Source organism: Lottia gigantea (assembly GCF_000327385.1).
Source record: "Lottia gigantea unplaced genomic scaffold LOTGIsca_74, whole genome shotgun sequence".
NCBI classification, from domain to species: domain Eukaryota; kingdom Metazoa; phylum Mollusca; class Gastropoda; family Lottiidae; genus Lottia; species Lottia gigantea.
In genome coordinates, this window is record NW_008710478.1 from 1,127,343 (window position 1) to 1,150,600 (window position 23,258).

Genomic DNA, 23,258 nt, shown 5'->3' on the forward strand with positions numbered 1-23,258 from the left:
TACCAACTGTTAGATTTAGTTACAGATCGTCCCATTCTTCCATGAACTTATCATATCTAACAATAAATGATCCAATTGTTTCGGGAACTATTACCAACTATCAGATTGGGCTGGGAGCGGAATCGTCATCACATGTATTTTTCAATGGAATACTAGTATGAAAATAAATCAGAGAGTAGATTCACCAAGGCCCATGCTACTTTCCTGCCCCGACCACAATCCATCCTTTATTTTGCTCACATATATTGATTAATAAGAAAGCAATGTACTTATAAAGGATAAATTAGAATGATGGGTATTCAAAATGACTTTCTTGGTATTATTTAAATGAATATATATATCCCTAATTCGTAGGGATCTACGGTAAGTGATTTGTAATATGCGGAGGCATGGTAGAAAGTTTGCATGGTTCACTTATTCAATTTACAAACTTCGTGCGCATGTTCATTTTTACAAAACAAGTAAAAGCCTAGTTGTGAAAGACCAGCATGGTCTTCTTTTATTTCTCTACAAACTTTTTCCAGCGATGTCGGTCAAGAAGTAATTATCTTCAATCATTCTAAAGATCATTCACAACGGAAATGACGTAATCATTGCTAGGATAATGACGACCGACTTTTTTTATTTTCGGAAACAGATCTCATAATAAAAATCTATACAAGCAAGACAATTTCGGCAAAAGTTGTAAAGAGAAGCATCATCAGGTGTTTCGGAAAGAGTAAACATGGTCTGCTTCGCGCAACAGTCTACTATAAAGGTCAATTATATGGTTAAAAATTGGGACCAAAGATCATCGGCATAAACTATCACGAGGCATCAGGAATCTGACATGTAGCTGATCGGCTTTTCAAGATCTTTGGTACTCATGTTGCAGAAACGTCTGTCATTCCCAACTCTACATCAACGATCAATATATGTATATGTAGGTATATCATGCACCCGGGTAATTTTGCCGGAATGGTTGCTGTGAAAGGCCTCCCTGGACGCGAATCATCGTCAATGCTCTCTCTTTCATGTTTTAATTCCACAGTCATCGGGACATCATTCCCGATACTGGTGACCATGTCAGTGTGTATCTGTGCTTGATTTAGCTCTTCATTTGCAGAATTTGATAACCATTCTATAGACAGGTTTGTTCACTGTAAGACGATGAACATCTCTTTAATTAGTTCATTTGACTTTTAATTTAGTAAAAATTACTTTTGTAAATGTAATACATTGATTTAATGTGGGGTGAACAAGATGGACGTCCGTTTAAAATGACAAGATACATTATATGATTGTGGCAAAAGTTTGTACCCTCGTATTACTGCGATTAGAGACAATGACATGATAGGGAATTTATAGTCTCGAGTCACATCATGTTCATAAGTAAATACATTATAAACGGTTCAGTTATTATCAATAAAATTTATTCAATATCACATAATCATATCATCAGTTGATTTTAGTTAATACTATTAATCCAGTTGAGATATTCTGAAACTCTGGTATAGACACTGGGTCTAGTTCCAGGACAACCTGAAGCTCCCCATGAAGTGATACCAGCTAGAACAGTTTGACTTTCACTGCTACAGATCATTGGTCCACCACTGTCACCCTGTAATTAATTCCATGTGAGAATGCAAAAACAAGAACTATGGTAAAATGCATTAAACAGAATGCGGTAACAATTTTCTAAGATAAAAGTCATGTTCGATTGCAGATTTTCGACACTTGTGGCGTCGTCAGCCTCCATGATCTGGTGATACATAATATATATAATATTCTAAGCACAACTGTTGGAATTGAGATTCCAAAAGCGGAATCCTGCCACTTAGATATGAGGAGCCCCCCCACCCTCCTTGAAATTTTGTCAATCCTGCTTACATTGCAAGCTGATTTACCAGACTCGTAGACACAGATATGGAAGTTAAAGATGTAGCTACTGCCCCATCTGCTAGTACATTCACTGTTGGTGATCTTGTTCATTTCAACATATTTCAAATCATTAGGAATGGAAGATGTTCCTGAAGTTCTGCCCCAACCACTGATGATACATTTACTGCCAGCAAAACTGCTACCTGCAGAAGCCAAACCAATGGTTCCACCAACATTTACATCACTAGTTAGAATACCAACGGCAATATCATTAGGGAAACCATTAGCGTTACCATTGTAGTTTGGATGCTGAAATTTAAAATGTACTATACTAGTCATGTTGGTTCGTTTTAGTGAACTTGTCAGAAACATATTATTATTTTACTTACTTACTTATTATTATTTATACGCCCTGAGAAATATGCAGTGCTGGTAACCACATTCGTATCAATGTTTGTGCCGAAGGTGCTACTATGTCGTGTCGACATAAGAATCAAAATTGAGCGATGTGCTAATACGAATTGTCTATTAAGTTATCCATATGGATAATGGGAGTGGCATTCTGGTTTAAAAACTTACGTTAGTAATTCTACTGACGGTGTAGTATGTTCCACCACTGTTCAATTGGGTAGACCCGGCCATGACTCGATAAGTTCGGCTGAAATAATTAATCACCAAAATTTACTATTATCTTAAAATTTTATTTATATTTGTTGAGAACTAAAATTGTATTTAGCTTTATGACAAAAATAAGGATTCACCACCCATGGGTTATGAAACACACAACACACAAACTGTATACAACTTGCTCAATGAAAATATGATACGAATATGGATTCAGTATTGAGTTTTATTAAGATACACACAGCCCTGTTTTTTTTGTTATATCAAAAGCTTCATCTCTATAAACAAAGTAACAATTTACCTGCTTGAAACACAATGAGCAGCGGTTAAGAATTTTCTGGGTCCAATAAGAACAGCACCACAAGTATGAGCCCAGGAACTACCAGATTGATACTGAAGAGACAGCTGATGGGGGAATTGACCTGGAGATGCATTAGTTCCTCCAACAATTCTTTCCAGCTGGGCACTGGTAGCAGCTGAAATTAGATCGAAAGAAGTTAGAAAGTCCGTTTCTAATTTGTTTGTACCAGACTTTAAAATTCATGGTTAAGCGACTCGAAAGAATCTTGTCTGTCTGATGAAGTAGAAGTTCACCTATTCTGTTTCCTTTGTTAGTTCAATTCAATCCCTTAACACAAGGGAAGTAATTCATGTCAGATCGACAAATTCTGATACTCACCAATAAGAACGACAAGACAGATTAAGATCTTCATCTTTAGATTTGGCAACTGTTAAACAGGTTGTGTCGATGGTGTCCATTGTTGGCGAATTTATACAGAACCAGGTTTCGTCAAAGCTCACGACTTTAAAATTTACGGTGTTCGAGATGATCATTTCAAGGCAATAAATTAATTTGAATAAAATGAAAGTACAATACAGCCTGGGAGAGACACAGATGGACTTTTTCAACGTACCATAATTCGTAGTTTTAATCTATTTCGGTTTGACAAGTGTTATTACAGTATAGTAGAACGACATTATCTTCCCACGGGCTGCCCTGCGTTCTTTCTTGTCCCCATGATAGCCTATGATACGACACAAACCGTCCAAACAAACAACAAAAAAACGTCTCGAAGCTGAATGTAGGGATGTATTTGCTTTTTTGCCTTTTTGTTATATTTGAACTGGCTTAATAGCTAACTTTAGATGATTTTGTCATTTTGATTTTGCACTTCCCAATTTCAGTATTCGGCAAGGATCAGGTTCGTATTTTAACGTTGTTTATTCTCTTTTCTATTAAAATATTTTAGAAATGTATTTGGACTATATTCTCACAGCTTAGATTTTAGTGTCTTTCCTTAACTGAAAATGCACTGTAGGCTACAAATAAAAATTCAGATTGCAGTGATTGAGTAAAAGTGTCTGATATATTGTATTATCCATGCACTATACAACTGTGATTTCCAAGACAAATAGTAAAAGATAGCTTACCAGGCAGGTGGGCCAGTGGGCAGCTTTGATTTTGATTAAAAATATTTGGCAGTATACAGTAACCAATATGAAATATTCAACCTTCAGTCATACACTCTTTTTAACATTTTTTGGGTGATACCAAATCAAATTCAAGAATTGTGCCATCTACAGTGTTGACGGGCTAAAAATTTTATTGTTTTTAAGAACAAGGGCAATAACTCATACTAAATATTGATCGATTTTCTGATTTTCAATAGGGTTCATCCTTGGGAGATTACAAACAAATCATACCAAGTTTCTTCAAAATCAGTCAAGAATTGTGCCTTCTAGAGCAATTGTGGGCGGACGGACGAACTGACCGACGGACATAGGTTACGACAATATACGCCCCCATTTCATATTTAAAATGGTTTAAGTCAAAGAAATTATAACATGAACACTAATTTTTTGTGTCAAATAAGCTAAAAGCCAAATCAAAGTAAGAAAATTGTAGTGATGTTAAGAAATCTTCAAAACAACAGAAAATTGTGGACATCTTTATCAAAGTTTTTGTTGAGATTGTGTTTGTGCTTGATAAAACTTATCAATAAATAGGCCAATACAAAAAAGCCTCCTTTATTATCATTGGTAAGTGTTTGAGGTTAACTATTCGATCAATTAGTATACTTCAAAAGAGTTTTTCTTTGATGCACTTTTCGTCTAACATGTAGTAAAGACTGTTGAAACATATCATGACGTGAGCGACGCTAGAGAGTCAACACGTCGTATCAGCAGGTTACTATACAAATGCCTATAGGGCACTTTGTGCTTTAGGGAGGAAAAACCACTGAAAAAATACCGCTGCCGTTGGGAAAATATGTTATACCAAAAAGATTGTATCGACACAAAATAACTAAGTAAAGTGTCTCGTCTATCTTGGGTTATTCATTGGTGAATTATTATGCAAGGCCTTGCCTTCAAGGACAGAGAAACCCCGAAAGATAAAAAAAAGGTTCTACCAAGGTGAACTTATACAACCTGCTTTAGGATTTATGAAGGGACCCTAGTTTATTCCCCATTGTCGTTAGGTCTCCTTTCCAGCACGGATTTATGAAAGTCGTGGAGATGGGAGTAGTCAAAGCTTTGCTTTTCGTTGTTTCCTTGCTAGTTGTTCCGAGTACCGGCTACCGTTATCCATTTCAGGATCCGAGCCTTCCCTGGGACGATCGAGTCGATGACCTAGTGGGTAGATTGACTATCGAGGAGATCCAGGGACAGTTGGCCAAGGGTACTGGAGCTACTCCAGATATATCAAGACTCGATATTGGAGCGTACTCTTGGTGGACGAATTGTGGCCGTGGTGATGTCGGGGCAGGGAATGCGACCTCTTTTCCGGAATCTATTGGCCTGGCCGCTGCTTTCAGGTAAGTTCTTTTCCGATAAATGAGCCATGACTATTGATGGATTCCGTTTCATTGGGAAAGAAAATATACCGAAATTAAAAAAAAATTCATAGAAGTTTTAATGATGGGATTTATTTTTTATTTTTTGTACCTATTGTACCTTAGTCTCAGAAACGGGAATTTTTAGCTGAGCCAATCAGTAATACTGTTCACAGATCACCGTCGAAATTTGAGCCTTATAAGTCTTTCTTTGATCTTTTGATGGAAACTTAGGGATGCGAACCAAAAAATGATAATAATATCGTTTGCATTCATCGAAGTCCTTTGAATACAGATTATAACAAATACATGCCGATTTGCGTTCGGTGAAAAAATACCAGTATCTGTATTGAAGACTATGTTTTATTTCAGCCCTGATTTGATGTATGCCGTGGCAAGGGTTTCTGCCCTGGAAGCTAGAGCTAAAAATAATTATTTCCTAAAACATGGCCAATATGGTGTTCATAAGGGATTGAGTTGTTTTAGTCCTAATCTAGATATTTACAGAGATGCTCGATGGGGGAGAAATGAGGTCAGTTGTTGTTTGATGTTTTATCTGACAGTCTTGAAGAAGATAAATTGAACACAGTATAAAACATCAACGTATCACATAGCTGAAAAAGCTAGAATTATCATACCTCGCATCTCCCTTATCAGACAATATAATTATAACGTCGATTGTCATCAAAAATATTGAAATAGCCCACAGTTCAGTATTTAATACCAATCTGATTAAAATGCAGAACTGAATTTTTCGTTTTTTTTCTGAGGGTCACTGCAATTGTTTTTAAAAATTGTTCAGCCGACGTTCTCGTTTTGATACGGTTTGACCACATTCCGACGAAACGTATAACGGTTCGTTAAAATTAATCATAACTTTCTGTTTACAGGGAACATGGGGTGAAGATCCATTTCTCGCTGACGTTTATGCTCGTGTATTTGTTAAGGCAATACAGGGAGATAATCCAAGGTATGCTTTAATGACAGCAACCTGCAAACATTATACTGCTTCCGGGGGTCCAGACAGCTATCCTGTGTCCAGAATGAAATTTGATGCCAAGGTAAGTGGTCGATAACATTACAAATATTTGATTTATTTCTTTTTGAACAAAAACCATGTTTTACTTATTTCATTAATAAAATAATAAACCTCAAAAAGACCAAATTCAGTATAGTCCACACGTCCATTTGAGATGTCATCTTCAAAATATATTACAGGTTTCAATGCGAGATTTACAGATGACATTTTTACCAGGGTTTAAGGGGTGTATTGATGCTGGTAGTTACGGACTACTCTGTGCTTATAATAGGTAGATATAAACATATTTTATTCTTGTCCATCAAATATCATATTATTTGCCTGGATATGTCGTGGAAACTGGCGAAAGGTATAAATTAAATCGTCTTTTCTCTCCTTATTCAGCGGCGGAGGGGTGTCATTTGTCGCCCAAGAAAAATAGTTTGTACTCCCAATTATACCCCTAATTCATTTCTGTATACTTCCAAAATACCTTTCGACTTTTGTTCTTGTCTAATTCAATTTCAGTATAAACGGGGTGCCAGCCTGTGCTGATAAAACTACCCTAGTAGATGTTTTACGGTCTGACTGGGGATTTAAAGGATATGTTATAAGTGATGCTGGAGCTATTGAAGGGATGAAGACTGGTCATAATTATTATAATAACTCAGTAGATATTGTAGCGGGCAGTTTGAATGCCGGGTGTAATATCAATGCCGCTGGTGGAAAAACCAAAGATAAGGATAATGCTTATTTTTCTATGGGTAAGTTGGTCTATTGCGTCCAACATCATCCCTTGTGATAAATACCAATATTTAGGCTCTGAAAATGAATAACCTACACCTGTATAAAAAGCAACTGATTATTCGGACAACAGTACAACTGAACAAGTGATCGCAAATCGGACTTATAAAAACAACAGATATTCAAGTAAATCCATCATTATGCTTTCTGTCAGAAAATAATTTACAATTCTCCTACATAATTTTCAGCCATAACATTAACCAATAATTTTTCTGTATTTTAAACGGTGATGAGTATCCCAAAATTATAAGTTTCTAAGGACAAGCCATTGAGTAACACATTCCTTTCTAAATGCATCTATTTGGACTGTGGTTCATGTTTCAGTTAAGGCTATTCAAGAAGGCAAACTGACAGAGAAGATGGTTCGAGATTTAATTAAACCAACATGGTTCACGAGATTAAGGCTTGGAGAATTTGATCCACCAGAGATGGTACCATACAAACAGCTAGACCTGTCCATCATCCAAACCCCAGCTCATCGCATGTTATCTGTTGAGGCAGCCATGAAATCTTTTGTCTTGTTGAAAAATCGAGGAGATTTTCTACCAATGAAACAAACCAAATATAATAATGTAGCGGTAAGTATTGACCCAAGTCGTCTTAATACTTAGCAAGATTTACCATACTTGAACTTAGTAACCCGTGTGCATTGGTTGTTACAGTCAGTCCATGTCCTCTGTTTTCTCTTTATAAAGAAAAACATTGTTTAATGATCGTATGAGTATGTGTTCAGGCCCGGCCTCTGCTGCCTGGCGTCTCATCCTGCGCCTTTAAGCGTAGAAGGGTTTTGTTTGACATTTTTTTTCCAGATAATTGGACCAATGATAAACAACCCAGAAGCACAGACCGGAAATTACTCTCCCACCATCATGCCTACCTATACCACCACTCCACTGGAAACTTTATCTAAATATTTAGCTCATTCTGTCACATCAACTAATGGTTGTCTTGGTGATAATAATTGTTTACAATATAACCAGACGGCGGTTATTCAGGCCGTTCAAAAATCTGACGTAATCATCGTCTGCCTTGGTTTAGGTAAATGACAATTTATTCTAAAATGTATCCAAATGGACACTGGCAAATACTATTTTTGTCAGTCCACTCTCTTGTGTACATCCACAATCAGTGCATTTATACACAATATAAACAAATATATATATCAGAGTTAGGTAATGCATAACACAAGGCGTCTCGTAACTAATACTAGGCCTATATTTACACTACCTGAGAGAACGTACTTATCGCTAATGTTCTAAATTTTCATAACGACAGGAAATGACGTAGAAAAAGAAGCTCATGATAGAATGAATATATCGTTTCCCGGTCACCAGTTAGATATTTTGAAGGATGCTGTAGATAATAGTAAGATCAATGTTTTTGACATTCAAGAGATTATCTAAATATTTGTGTTATTCATTCTAAAAAAGAGGATATGCACAAAGCATGCTAAAGTATATTGGGTTTGATCAAGAATAAAATATAGGTGTCTTATCCAGCGTCATCCTCTTTACCACGGAGAGGGTACAATAGGCAAAAGCATGTTCCCTAATCCTATTTTGTAAATAAACATTGTTTATTTTGTGAACAAAAACATCTTTGCCTTTATATCCATCTTCATGTAGAGATCCTTACTGTAACATCGTCATTACCAGGCCCGCAGCCAGACTTGGTTTTCTATTTGCCAATGCTGTATTTTGCGTTTGTCAACTCTGCATTGGTATTTAAACTGTCAACTGGAAGGTCCAAACATCTAATCTTAATTTAGTTTCTCAATTTCCCCCTGTTGGTTTAAGGTCCATCCACGACTCCGATAGTGTTGGTGATGTTCAACGCTGGAGCAGTCGATCTAAGATGGCCGGATGGCGAAAATCGTGTTACGTCTATTCTGGAGGTCTTCTATCCATCACAAGCTGCTGGTGATGCCTTGTATAACGTTTTGACGATGTCTAATGGAAGTTCATCTGTGCCGGCTGGTAGATTACCCATTACATGGCCAGCGAGTGATGATCAGGTAAATCCGCAAGTATCATCAGAATATCTACACTGGGGATTTGAATCCTAGACACAGCTAAAGATATAAAAATATAGGTCTTTATTCAAATGTCAGTCTATCATATCACTCCCATTCATTATTACATGTACAAACTGGTTTACAAGGGGTTAGGTTTCATGCCTCTTCAGTGTTTGTTGCAAAATACGATAACCGAATATACTATTTATGATTTATTACAGTAACAGACGTATTCCCAAACATAGACATCGTTTTGATTCTTTCGCAGATTCCACCAATAACCAACTTTACGATGGAAGGAAGAACATATCGTTATTCACCACCAGAACCTCTGTATCCATTTGGTTACGGTCTATCTTACACAACATTCCACTATTCTAATCTGACCTATTCTGATTCTATAGCAGCTGGGGTCAACTTTACTGGATCGGTTCAGGTCCAGAATACTGGAAGTATCGACGCCGACGAGGTTAGTAGTGATATAGCTACAAGTCTTTCAGATAAACAGCAATAATATATTACTACATCAGTCTCCAAAGTACTGACTTGTTTGCTTTTGAATGCTTCTAGTCTCAGAATACTGATATCGTCTTGATATAAGTTTATAACAGGGCTCTAGACGTAACGTGTGCATTTGAATTGAAGGACAGATATATCATCCCAATTTCTGTATTTTTTCAGGTAATACAAGTATATTTCTCGTGGAACAGCCCCTCAGTACCAGCCCCTAAAATACAACTAGGTAACTTTACCCGTAAGTTGATACCAGCAGGCTCGACTGTTACTGTCCAGTTTACTATACCATCTAGAATTATGGCTTTATGGGTAGATGATTCTACTGGCTGGAAAATTGAATACGGTAAGTGGCCGTAACGATGCATATTCGTCTTTATTGTCCGCAAAACAAAGGATATTGGAAGTCATTACCATTGAGTTACCGGCAGAATCAATCCGTTTGGTGGCGCTGTATTGAAATAGGACATATCAGTAAGGGAAATAATCTATCGAATACTCACTATGGCATTCCAAGATATTTATTTTAGTTTATAAATATAATTGTACTAATAAAAGTTATACCTCGCCATTCTATACCACTAGACCATTTATTATTTGTCATCGAAGACTTTCATCAAACCAAATAAAAGAGTTTTATATTTCTATCCTAAACATGTATAGTATACATTGACTCCAGCCGGATTATATCTTGTCTTGTCTCCAGCAAACTTTTACCATATCATAACGACTTTATCGCAAATCAAAATCAGAATGGTATAAAAATGACACAATTTATTATCCTTTACAGTTTAAGTTTGAATTTTCTTTTCCAATTCCAGGAACGTATAATTTCTATGTTGGTGGTCAACAACCAAACCAGAAGAAAAATGTCGATTCAAATGTACTGAAAGGATTCTTTACTATATTCGGAGATAAATATTTAGGACGAGCCAGATAAAAAATTAATAATTATCATTCATAACTAGTATGTAAATTGTTGAAACGTTGTGTCCAATAAAATGCAGGGTAGTATTCTATATTGAACTATGTTTTGCCGTTATAATATCCCAAACTATTTTGCCTAAATTTTGCATTGGTATTGAGACAAACTTAAGAGGTCAAACGGATGATGATCGCACCTCAGTCTCGGGAACGGGATTTCTTAAGCTACGCTTATCAGTAATAATATACACAGCTCATCGTCAAAATTTAAGCCTTCAAATCCATTTGTGTCTAGAATTATCATCGTTTGAAAGTTAAAAAGACGACTCGTCTTTTCTTGAGACAGTGAAATGTACTTAGAGGTTTATTTGATCAGATTATGCGATGTTTCGTGCAGCTCTGGTACCTCTAGAGAAAAGAAAAAAGACAGAAACTGAAACATCTATATTTTACAAGGTTAATAACTTTGGTTCACAGTTAAGGATCCTATCCTAGCTGGGCCTTGGCCGAACCTCTTGGCATTGATCTTTCCCGGATTATACGTACCCATTTACAGCTGGGAAACTACATCAATACCCGAAAATGGCGAATCATGACCTCTAATTTTGCTGTATAGTTAACTGTACTTTTATAAATAGTATGAACATGTATTTTGAAGACAAATATAGTAACCTTTCCTCAATTATCAACACGTTGTGTTAGCCGCGTGAATGCAGATTAATAGGAAGTAAAATTGGGGGCGGAGCCAATGGGGGGCAGAGGGGGTAGCCACCCCCCTCTCGCATGTTTTTAGGGCAAAAATCTCATAACTTGGTTAGAAATTCGGGCAATCTCAGATATTTCGCCCCCCCCCCCCCGCCCCCCTTAGACGTAAACCTGTCTCCGCCTCTAAATTCACCCAATCAGTAATGAGGAGGAAGAACAAAGCCCTTAAGGAAATATTTAGCACTTTACAATTCATAATACTAGAACGTAGTACTCCATCCTCTTTCACTAGTCAATAAAAGGGATTGTAAAGAGGTTTTCTAAATTGTTTATGTGTGTCGTGGACACTGATAGCATCACTTTGCACCATTCCAATTTCCGATCAGACGTCTGTGGTTCCTGCAATTCATCTAAAACTAAGTGTTTAATGACGTCACGTATCGCGAAGGGCTAAATAAAAAAAAAGTACCCCAAGTACTAACGACCCAAACCACAAAACTCAAAACAAGTATCAAGTATATCAATCGTATGTAAGTAATTGTTTGGTAATGAAAAGTGTTATCAGGTGTCTAGAAGAATAAACACACCCTACCTAGCGCCACACCTGCCATTGCTGCTCAATATACACGACAATAGTTACAGATAGAGATGAAAGTTCACTTTATCTTTCACATTCACTTACGTATCGTTATCAACTACTATAAATAACAATGACGTTTTGTACGACGATAAACACAAATGATTCGAAGTCACATGATTCAATCCGCCTATATTTATATTCATTACTGCACACGAAGTTTCGAATAAAAATTATTGTGGTTTATACTTCCTGGTGTAAAGGTTGTGGCTATTTGTAAATTGAATTGTGAAAAGAGTAGTAAAACATCGCACAACCTCCAATATGCTGAAGTTCTTGATATTGTGTACATTGATAAGTGTATATTGTTCCACAGTTTCATCGTACACTGATACTGGTAAGTAACCTCACTTTAACAATAACATTGAATTACTTCCTCAAGTGAAAAGTTGATCACCTGAGACCAAGGTTTTGCCACAATGTTGATTTCGGATTTGGTTTTGCGATTCGGATTGTTAGAACTTGGTTTATTATTGGTCCAAAACCACCTTACTGCTATGTCCTGGACTGACTAGTCGACTTTCTCGAAGACATTTGGGTCATATGATCTCTGACATTGGAGAAATTGAATATGGTAATATCGGGGCTAACCAATATATCATTTTACCTTTGTACAGTGTGTCCTGCTAAGCAATCAATACCTTCGATACGAGACCACAAAAGAATCCCCCCCCCCCTCTTCTCACCTCTCTACGACTCATCTAACGTTATTAATTATAACTGTTTATTAATTAGCACCTGATAAGGAATCACATGCATTAGTCTATACGATCAACGGTCACATGAACACTCTAGTGAATTTCTAATGAAATGGTTTCATTAAACATTAAATGAGATACGATTTGTTTTAACTGCGTATTTCGAATCTTTCCAAGAAATCGGCTACTTGATGTATAATTGACAAATATATATATACTTCTAGTTTCATATTACTTAATCATATATGTTTGAAATGAAACTAGAGCAGTGACTGTATGGTTAGTTCTCATTTAAAGTTGACCCTATACGTAAGTTCAGATAGGGGGAAATAATCGTTTAGAGTTTTGCTTTATCAGATGATAGACCTCAATTTCGGCATTTCCTATGATTTTTTGGAATCAACATGTCAGTAAAGTCGGATATGTAAAACAGCTCTATACATATATAAAACTCAGTTACAAGTTTAACCTTCTATCAAATAGTGAAACAAAGCAGTTTATGGTTCCATACAAACCAAATTGCGATCACCACAATACAGTACATCTTCTATTTAGTTGGTGATTACTTGACACATAACAGTTTTGTTTTGTTTTTCAGAATATGTGAACAGTAATTGTGGTAGTACAGTATACGTCACCAGTGCCACCAAATTGAAACTTGAAAACTATATGTTTTATGGACTAGATAGTCCATGTGAAATCACTTTAACAGCTTACGATTCTTTCCAAACCGGTTTGTCACTAGAAGGCCATTTTCTAGATTTTGATCTTCCATGTAATTATGGTTCAGTTACCCTTTACGATTCAACAAATCGACAATCTAGAACCAGTAAGCATTCTTGTCATTTTTATACCGTTTAGCTATGGGATTGACCAAACATTTCAGTCGACACCGTGGTTGTGAAAAGGCGTCTTGGTTTAACCTACGCTAACCTATGGTCACCAACAACCAAGGGTGTTAAGTTGATGAATTTGATATGAATCCTTTTAAAGGAAGTTCATGTTAATATACTTCGATTGTCTTGACCGCCGTGGTGCTTTTATCAGTCGCAGTGCACATGGACGTTCGCATTGTTTGAAAACTATAGGACACTCAGGGTCATTAGATAAACACTAGAAAAGAAAACTGTTGGAAGAGTAAGCTGAAATTAATACATAATTGAAAGTTATCTTTTCGAATCGAATATTCTGATGACTGCAAGATCGATAACAACGGAGTAATGGGTAAATGTTAATGGCATGACTGATCATTTAGGCCAAATTTCACCTTATTGATTATGGCTGTTGCTACATGTCTAGACAGATAATGCTTATCTTATGACTTGTTTGATTTCAGCGGGCCAATCCCTTTACTAGCAGTCCTTTTTTGGTCAATTGGAATGGAACTGTATGTTTTGTTTCCCTTCGGAAAAGTGGCAATTATTATATTATTTTTCAGTATTAGCTGATCAACTATGTGGATACAAACCATCTACATTCTATAAAGGAAGTGGTGAAAGTATTGTCATAGAGATCAATAAGAATGAAGGATATTCTCAATACACTGCCTCGTTTAATTTCTTATTAACAGAGAGCCATGATGGTAAAGTTGAACATTTTGTATATACCATTATACTAAACTGTGACAATCTGGAACATATTTTGGGCATTTATGGTCCATGTCTTAGCTAAAATAAAATTTGGTTCAAATTTTATGTGATTTGTTGATGAGCAGTTAATTATATTTTGCCTTGGACTTAACCAAAATCCATCAGTACTGGCTTTTGAGAATAATGATCTTTTTATTTGGTAAGATCTGAGACGGCTGTGATTTTTGTGATATTTGTTTTGTTATTGTTTGTTTAAGTTAGCTAAACTACAACTAAGAATCAACACTGCCAAACGGTATCAAACATTTTGTTTTATATTTTTTCTAATAGGATTTTGTGATGATACCGAGTTCCAGTGTGATAATTTCGAGTGTATTAATAACCTATTAACATGTGATGGTAATAATAACTGTGGTGACAACTCAGATGAAGGGTCTGTATGTTTCTGGACAATTGGAACTATTGCTGGAATTGGTATTGGTGGTGGTGTTCTGTTTATGATAGTGGTTATTATAATTGCTGTATCTTGTAGACGAAAACAAAGAGTGGTCTATGTAAGTCTCTTCTTGTGTTGTCCGGGATAGAACAAACTGTGATACTCTCCCTTGGGAATCTGTTCTCAAATTATTAAACTAAATGGGAAAAAAGGGAAGTGTCGTCGACCTGGTTAAATTGCCTGAAAAAAAATATTTACAGGAAAGAACAAAATGAAACGCGTTTTTTTTTTATTCAGCTTCATGAAAAAATTTACCAAATATATATAAACCACACACAAACGCTTGAATTCTTTTAGATGTGTAGTTATATACAATAATTCTGTAAATTTCCAATGCCTCGAGACGCCGATATTCCGTTTTCCTTTCTCTGAACCGGTTTTATTATTTTTATATTCTTCTTGCAGCAAAATCAATATGGCAGTATGCCATATACCAATGGTCCTCAAGTTATTGCTCAACCATACATGGTGATGCCACAGCCTCAGTATGGTGCAGCACCATTCCCTGGTTACCAACAACAAACACCTGCTCCACCTGCTCCACCTGCTTATAAACAAGAACAACCTAAAACCACTGTTAAAAGCTAGACCGATAGACTTTTATTTTGTTAATTGTAAATAGGCTTTATAAACCTTGTAGGTGAATTGGGGGACACTTGTATCATATGCGCCATTCCAATTTACATTAAAACTAAGCGTTTATGAATATTGCTATGTAATAATATTTAAGAGCTTTGCTATAGTTGCGTCATATAACACTTTGTGTGAACATGAACCACAGAATACTAAAAATGGAATGGCGCATATCGAAATATTAGTGTCCCGAAAACACATAAAACGGTTAGAAAGCCTCTATACAATATACAAACAAATTTTCAGGGGTTTGTTGTCAGACAGCTTCTTCTTGTTTTTAACAATAGAAAAGGAACAGATTATTAATAACCATTACTACATGTAAGCTTAATTCACGTTTTGAATTAACTTTTGCTATTAAATCTATACACATTCTTAAAGGTAACATAATTCAAATGTGTTTTCTTGTCACGATGCCGTCAAATGTATCAAGGAGAAAATTTATGCCAGAATTTGACTGTCACAAAACAATATTTGGTTTAAATGTCATTTACGATAGTAAAGTTTTAATAAGTTCATTGTTTTTATATGAATTATATGAATCACAGACGCTGGACAGAAAAAGGATGTATATATTATTTATATTTCAAGTGCCACAATTTATTTACGACAGAAAACCTCCTACGAACCCTTGTAGTGACTGTGCATATATTGTGTACAAGTACTGTGTTTGTTTGTTATTTTATTGTTAATAAATCGTTACATTATTAGTGGATGTTTGTATTTATAGTCTTACTATAATAGTGGCTCTATCATATCTGGTATTCACAAGTTAATAAGTGTGTCTTAAGACGAGTCTTCAATATGTCCACTGAATTTGCATCTTTTAACATTTTTTGGTAGAGTATTCCACACACAGCACGACAAAGCACGATCACCACAGTAGGTTCGCAAAGTTTTAGGCCCAATAAGGTCTTTTCTAGATGCTGAACGAGTACAAAGACCTCCATGTTTTGTTTTTATCAAATCGCTTAGGTAAGCTGAATGGGGCCCTGTATACACTCTTAATTGAGTGAATTAGCTAGAACCTTTGGGCGTAAGACCTACTTTGAAGGCTACAAAAACAATGATAGCAACTTGAATCGTATCTGACAACTCTTAAATTATACAACTGTCAACTGGAAACAAGGTGGTTATGCTGTGGATCAAAGGACGTCCAATATTGTGCTCTACAAAAAGGCTGAGAATAGACTTCTATATCTATAGAAGTTGTATATCTAATGCCAAAATTCTCAAAAGTGCCCACAAAACACTTACTTAACAGGTCATTTGATTGGTTGAGTTATTCCTTTCCTGTGAACTTACTTCAATTAGACACACTGTTAGATTGGGATGTAACAAATCTACAACGACTGTTGTACAAAACCCAATAAAAGAAAAATACAATAAAATTATAAGCACGATGCCAAAATTTAACCATTACGGTTTTTGCCAGCACAAAAAGAAATATCTATAAAATTAACGAAAACAAAACCAATTCAAGGGAAACTTGAACATCTTATATTTTTGTTATGAAATTCTGGGGTAAACAATCATTCATAGACTCTAGCCTTCTGATAATATGTTTACGCAGTATGTATTTTGGTTTATAATAGTATTTTGTATTTATAATGAAATGTCTGTGATAAAGTTTGGGGTATTGTCATGTGACATTTTCTGATAAAATTCCACTATCGCTAAGTTATCATTGAGTCAATATAGTATAGATTATCATTGGATGTTTCAAACATTGAATCTGGGTCAGACGCCATCTTGAAATTTGATATTCTGTATATTGTTTGTTTTTTTGGAACTGTTTGAATTTTGAGGTTGTTTGTTTGTTTATTTCTGTGAACGAACTCCGATGCTGCCATGTTGACAAGAGTTGTCTTTCCCATGTTACTGTATTTGGTCATGGTATCAGCCTACACAACTAAAGTCAGTAAGTAATTACAAACTATACAACGGGTTGTCAAAATTGCTTTATGAACATGATTGCATACCTATTTTGTGGAATGTGAGAAAGCGTCTTAGTGCTTATAACACAATTATACAGTGGGATGGCAGTGAAAAGGGCGAGAGGGATAAAAAACTGGAAGTTAAATTGTAATCAGAATGCCGTCTTAATTTCAAAGAATAATCAGCAAACAGTTTAAAACGCACTGTGCCACTTTAATTTATAGTAGAAAATCAATGATATCATCAACAGCCGTGATAACAACTCCATCTTCAAAAATATTTCTTCAGCCCACACCTTTCCATCCTCGGGACGTTGCTCATCTGAAAGAATATGATAACATCAGCCTACATAACCCTAACACCAACTCATTCCTATCTTAAAAATGTTATCCACGGCCATTCCCTTCTCTGATCTTTTTGTTGCTGGCGTTGTCCCCATTATGACTAGCTTATATGTATTGTTACTAATTTTAGATTATGTAAAACGAAAGTGTGGTAGTACCATCATGGTTTCTACAGCTGAAAGGATAGTTTTAGAGTATGATGACGATACCGCGGAAGAGGATTGTGAGATCAAACTTCAAGCCTATGATCCTTACAACAACTATGATAATATAAACCTGCATCTCCGCTTCCTGGAGTTGGACCTTCCATGTGCTCAAGCTGCGGTAATCATAGATAAATTTGATACCACCAACGAGATTTATGGCTTGAATAGAAGATTTCAGCATTCCGGAAGTGAGTATTTGTTTCTGTTGACAATCACACATAGTTCACCCTTTTAAAGAGACATGTGCTCCATTTTTTGCACCAATCATACTGAGAAACGGGATTTTTTTGCCAAGCCAATCAGTAATAGTGCTCGCAGCTCACCGTCGAAATTTGTCCCCTTATTACACACGTACATTGAAATTCTTAGGTTATATCCACCTTTGCTTCATTTGGTAGCCATTATAACTTGTGCTTAACCTTCAACGGTACTACAATCTACTAAAACAACTTGGCATTTGACAAGAAAATTTTAAATGTATAGTTAACAACCGAAATTGATCAAATAGATCACAAATGTAACATAAGCGTTTTGTTTGTTTATCATTTTCCAGTCGGTGAGTCAGTATGTGGGGATGAGGTTCCAGATAAACTCTACGAATCAAATTTAAAGAAAATGTCCATCAACTTTCACAAGAGAATACCTCATAGTCCTATATATGATTCCTATTTTGATATTCTAGTTACCAAAGTCAATAATGGTAAGCGGTTTCTTTGTAGCTAAAGTCATCGTTTCCAAATTCGTTTCCCAGTATCAACAAAGTGTGAATATTACTTGAACCTTTGGGATATTCTTTACCTTTTCTCTTGTTAACTTCTGAATTTCCAATAACAAACAGTGCTGTTTTCTACTTTCACCTTGGTCGAATGCTCAAGGAGACTGTGAAATTACAGGAGTCACGGGTATCAAGCAGGAAATTGGAATTGTGTGATAATTATGAATAATATACCACATAAATTTAAGATATTTGTCGCGATGACGAACCTTATCACAGAATGGCATCAACTGTTGCAGAAATATGACAATTTCCTGCCCCGTCAGGAACAACCACCCTTATAGTGAAGCTGGAACTGGAACTTTTGTTAACAATTTCTTCCAGGTCTGTGTGACCAGAATAAAGAGTTTGAATGTGACAGTGGACGATGTGTAGATGAATCTCTGGTTTGTGATGATTATTATAACTGCGATGATGAGTCTGATGAAGATGAAGATTGTTTCTGGACAGTTGGAGCTATAATTGGTGTCGCTATTGGGTTAATCGTAGTTATCGCCCTTGCTGTGATTGGAGTGGTTCTTATATGCAGAAAAAGAAAGTATGGTCGATTTTTTCGAGTAAGTTCACTTTAAATTATGAAATGGGAGTTATTCAACTACATTGTGCTATTGAGACGGATTCCCTCGACTTGAAATAATAAATCGCAAAATTCAACTTTTTCTAGAAATGTCATTGAAACTTTATATCACATGCAAAATTGGCCATGAAAACTAGGAAAGGACCGGATAAAACTAACCGCCTGAACAGAAATTCCTTCATCGTCTAAAACTGAAGAATGTAATTACCTGCACGAAATCTAGACAGGAAATATGTATGCTAAAAACTGAAAAGGGAAGGATGCTGAGTGTCCAAGGGTACCACGTACATTCGTATATAATATCTACTGCAGAGTGTAGAAGCCTTTGTTGCCTAAGCTTCTTGGTTAACAGTAAGAACATATTGAAATGGACCTACTTCTCAATGACAAAGGCTTTTGACACTTAAAAATAAGGGAGATTGTCATTTAAATAATGCCTTTATTTACCATTAAATATTTTTTCAGAGAAAGCAGGCACCGCCTATTGCTAAGGTCCGTTCGAACGATCAACCCTACTTCAGCGAGTCTACATCATCACTTGCTAAACAACTGACACCTATACCATACGCTCCTAGTCTGAATCCTAGTATTACACCCAACCTCTCTCCAGCATCACAGAAACGAGCTATGGGATCTACTTTTAAGCAATTCAACAACGGACAACAGAGGGATTTTGGTTTAACAAAGAAAGCAGACGAAAAATATCCTAAGTATAAGCGAAACAGTCGTTCCGATGAACATGAACTGAAAACTGTTTCTGCGCATGTCGAGGAAAGTGATTCTAGACGAAGCAGTGACAGTACGCATATATCACTAAATGGTTACGTGGACTCGAAAAGAAGTAGTAGTGAACCGCGTCGAGGATCACGTGAACAGCGTCGCCAAGGACCAAGAAAGATTAGTGACTATCGAAACGGAAGTAGTTCTCGAATGAGTAGCTCGTCCAATCAGAGTGCCAATAAGAGTCCCAGTACATGTACTGATGTCTGAGAAGACTTCCGGTTGTGACCCATCATAATATCTAATGATCATTTCATGGACAAGATCCATGAAGAGTGTAGCAAGTAACTGTTGTTTATAATTTCATATTATGACCTGTAAGAATTTCAGATTCCGAATATAGTACGCCTTATTATCAAACTTGTTAAAAATAGAATTTTGTTAACAATCATCTATCTAATCGTATATTGTTTATTGATTGAATTATTGAGGGCAATTCCATATGAAGATATTTTCAGCTAGTTTCAAATTTAAATTCTCTCATCAAGGCAGCTCAGAGTTCGAGTAGACTGTTGCCTAATACTATTTATTAATGGTAATGATTTGTGTTTGTTTAGACCAGAGTTGATATTCGTAAATCATTACATAGTGTCAGCACATGCCATATGGAAGCTTAAACATTCCATCTTATAAAAGAAATGAAAACAGACAGCATCAGTTTCAATTCTCATTAACCAGTCCAACTGGATCTAATGATGTATATAATGTTGTTCGATTGAAATTTTTATTATGCATTTGTCATTTATTATCAGGCTTTGCTCAACATAAACCTTATCGATGTATTACATAGTTTTATTACATAGGTGTTATTTAATCACATGCAGACAAGTGGAAGATATGGCATGTCTAAAATTTTAAACTGTTACGCTTACGTTTATTGAATTGTGCACATAGGTACTATGCGTTTGATTCACTCATAGAGCGAGCAATAGTGCTCTAAAATCATGCAACAAATGCTTGTTATCTCCCTTGACACAATTGAATTGTACAAAACGATGTACGGAATTAAATATGAATTGATGACGTGATACAGATAAAAAATATACCATATTTTGAATAAAAGAGTGATAATAACTTAAGCAAATGTTGCTGTTGAGCTTGATGTATGTGGGAAGGTGATGTTTCAGTTTTTTTTCTAACCAACACAAAAATACCAGAAAAGCGTTTACCATTACATTTTTAAAAGATATCACAGTATTGCTTTATCGCATTGCCATTTTTTTGCTATAAGTTCAATGGATATTGTAGGTTCAACCAAAATCTTCACCCAGCATCCCAAACTTTGACAGTATTGCCAATATCAGAGCCTTGAGGAAACATATAGACGAAAACTAGACCAGACTTGAATGCAGTCTCAGACATTATATTCTACGAAATAAATGGAAAATACAATTACACAATTAGTCTCGTATTGTTATCATAAATTACATCTGCAGACAATGTCTAATATGAAATAATGAAACATAATTTTATAAGGTGTCACTCCTGACTTTTACACAACGTTTCAACAATTTTCGTTATTTCAAATGATCTCTTTCCCTAGATGACGCTAAAACTATCATAGTTTATTGTAAAACAACCAATTAGCTGTAATAATAGTCATATTTCTTATCGTACTGTTTGATAAAATTCGGTCGGAAACTGATATCCATCAACTTGTTTCTATTTATAACTAGGAAGTAAATATCACTAGGTCACGTGATAGTCTTGGAATCTTGGAGTCGTCTGTGTTGTATTAAATGATATAGTTAGTTGGTTCCACTTGATACCATAGGATAATGCTAAACCAAAGAATAATCTTTCACTATCATGCCCATCTTTTAAACAATCATATTAAAGAAGTCCATATCTCTTAACATATGGTTAGATCGAGAAGGTATGTCAATCTGACAATCTACAGGCCAGGTACACGAAATTAAAACTGGTCAGCCACTAAAAGCAATTTTAAATTCAGCTTCATAAACCAAAATATCGATGGTTAAACAGAGCCAATGTCAAAAATCACACTGAGCTGATACCAGAGAAAAAAGAGAAAAGTTCGTGCTCACTGTTCCATAGCTCTTTTGACTGGACTGTGAGTTCTGTAAACTAGGAATTAATAAAAATTGTGTTTTATTGAACTGGATATATATGTCGGTTAAAATCGTTGTTTTTATATCCTTTAATTGGACTATTAAATAGTAGAATAATCGAAGGTGAAAGTAAACAGAACACATCACTAATCAGTTTCATTTCTCTAATCAGAGATGATTTAAAATATCATTAACCTCCAGTATTTACAGGTCAACTCATCTTCTATTTACCCTGATAGGAAACATATTCTCAATAATTTTAACATTTCGTAGTAATATGATTTAATGACAATCTGTACATTTCATGTGTGTCAGCCATGATCTGAAAATTCTGTAAGATATGACTTTGTCTCTGAAATATTGAACCAATAGCATACATTTTCCAAGAAAAGTTTGACGACCACTTGTGTCAAATTCTGAGAAATTAGTTGTCAAGTATTGTCTTGTTTTGTAAACCAAAAGGGCCGTGAATGGTTAGCTTGAACTGTGATAATTTCTGTCGTCATTTGGTGGATATTCGCCTCTTCCAGATCACGGATGGTGAATGCAGTAAGATATTCCCCTAAACAAGGGGTATCTCCTTCTCGTCCAGATCATTGATGGTGGATATAGTAACATCAAAACTGGAAATGTAACATTCAGCTCTGCATTTATATCAGATTGGCGTTATAATATCAATTTGACCACAAAATTCTTCAAACCAACCAATATCATTAAACACACTTGAATCTGACAGAAACATCACCAAGTCTCAGCACGACCTCAATCGTATTCAACCAATGGAAAAAGATAAAATGGACAATCAGAAGCCTGTCTGTTTTTAATAGAATCTTACAGAAAGGAATGTTTTTATCATAGCCGCGTTATCTACTAAATCACTCTATAAACCTTAACTCTTTCAATATCTACAACAGGTGCGCGGGGATTCCCCTTACCATTACCATAACAATGTTTTTACATCTGATATATTGAGAGGTGTTTCCTTTAGCCACGAATCAGTTCAATGTCCATAAAAGAGAGTGGAAGGTAGGAATCTGCAATACCCCGTAATGATTGGACTAACCCAAACTCGAGTAGTCTATGTTTTTACTCTGTTTCTTACTGGTTAGATATAAACTTAAGTTATTCCACTGTAACACATTCATAAAACATTCTGACTGCACACGCTTAACTCCCTTGAATTTCAACTTTTCAAATTCAAATTTTAAACTTACACC

General features: G+C 35.7%; 4 protein-coding genes across 4 annotated transcripts; 3 read left to right on the plus strand and 1 right to left on the minus strand.

Moving 5' to 3' along the window:
- Positions 1 to 1,385: 1,385 nt before the first annotated feature.
- Positions 1,386 to 3,217, minus strand: LOTGIDRAFT_196330 (hypothetical protein). Its single transcript, XM_009066248.1, has 5 exons — positions 3,164 to 3,217; positions 2,786 to 2,960; positions 2,440 to 2,518; positions 1,870 to 2,169; positions 1,386 to 1,600 (listed from the first exon to the last, which is right to left on the minus strand). Exons 1-5 carry the CDS (start codon positions 3,195 to 3,197, stop codon positions 1,448 to 1,450), a joined length of 741 nt encoding a protein of 246 aa, XP_009064496.1. The 5' UTR covers positions 3,198 to 3,217; the 3' UTR covers positions 1,386 to 1,447.
- A 1,784-nt stretch (positions 3,218 to 5,001) lies between these two features.
- LOTGIDRAFT_168369 (hypothetical protein) lies at positions 5,002 to 10,607 on the plus strand (the record flags this gene model as incomplete). Its single annotated transcript, XM_009066249.1, has 12 exons — positions 5,002 to 5,300; positions 5,691 to 5,850; positions 6,209 to 6,379; positions 6,537 to 6,628; positions 6,865 to 7,100; positions 7,465 to 7,718; positions 7,950 to 8,178; positions 8,416 to 8,505; positions 8,937 to 9,154; positions 9,423 to 9,623; positions 9,836 to 10,013; positions 10,489 to 10,607. 12 exons carry the CDS (start codon positions 5,002 to 5,004, stop codon positions 10,605 to 10,607), a joined length of 2,247 nt encoding a protein of 748 aa, XP_009064497.1.
- A 1,514-nt stretch (positions 10,608 to 12,121) lies between these two features.
- LOTGIDRAFT_236088 (hypothetical protein) lies at positions 12,122 to 16,059 on the plus strand. Its single transcript, XM_009066250.1, has 5 exons — positions 12,122 to 12,270; positions 13,230 to 13,460; positions 14,070 to 14,213; positions 14,551 to 14,774; positions 15,122 to 16,059. Exons 1-5 carry the CDS (start codon positions 12,198 to 12,200, stop codon positions 15,302 to 15,304), a joined length of 855 nt encoding a protein of 284 aa, XP_009064498.1. The 5' UTR covers positions 12,122 to 12,197; the 3' UTR covers positions 15,305 to 16,059.
- A 1,141-nt stretch (positions 16,060 to 17,200) lies between these two features.
- LOTGIDRAFT_168371 (hypothetical protein) lies at positions 17,201 to 20,179 on the plus strand (the record flags this gene model as incomplete). The annotated part of the gene is made up of 5 exons (XM_009066251.1): positions 17,201 to 17,270; positions 17,762 to 18,025; positions 18,391 to 18,537; positions 18,937 to 19,169; positions 19,655 to 20,179. 5 exons carry the CDS (start codon positions 17,201 to 17,203, stop codon positions 20,177 to 20,179), a joined length of 1,239 nt encoding a protein of 412 aa, XP_009064499.1.
- Positions 20,180 to 23,258: the final 3,079 nt, after the last annotated feature.

Coding starts and splice junctions, on each gene's coding strand:
- LOTGIDRAFT_236088 (XM_009066250.1), top strand. CDS start 12,198: ATGCTGAAGTTCTTGATATTGTGTACATTGATAAGTGTATATTGTTCC. Junction 12,271..13,229: donor TTCATCGTACACTGATACTG/GTAAGTAACCTC, acceptor TTTGTTTTTCAG/AATATGTGAACAGTAATTGT. Junction 14,214..14,550: donor ATTAACAGAGAGCCATGATG/GTAAAGTTGAAC, acceptor TTTTTCTAATAG/GATTTTGTGATGATACCGAG.
- LOTGIDRAFT_196330 (XM_009066248.1), bottom strand. CDS start 3,197: ATGAAGATCTTAATCTGTCTTGTCGTTCTTATTG. Junction 2,961..3,163: donor CTGTCTTGTCGTTCTTATTG/GTGAGTATCAGA, acceptor ATCTAATTTCAG/CTGCTACCAGTGCCCAGCTG. Junction 1,601..1,869: donor CTGGTAAATCAGCTTGCAAT/GTAAGCAGGATT, acceptor AATTAATTACAG/GGTGACAGTGGTGGACCAAT.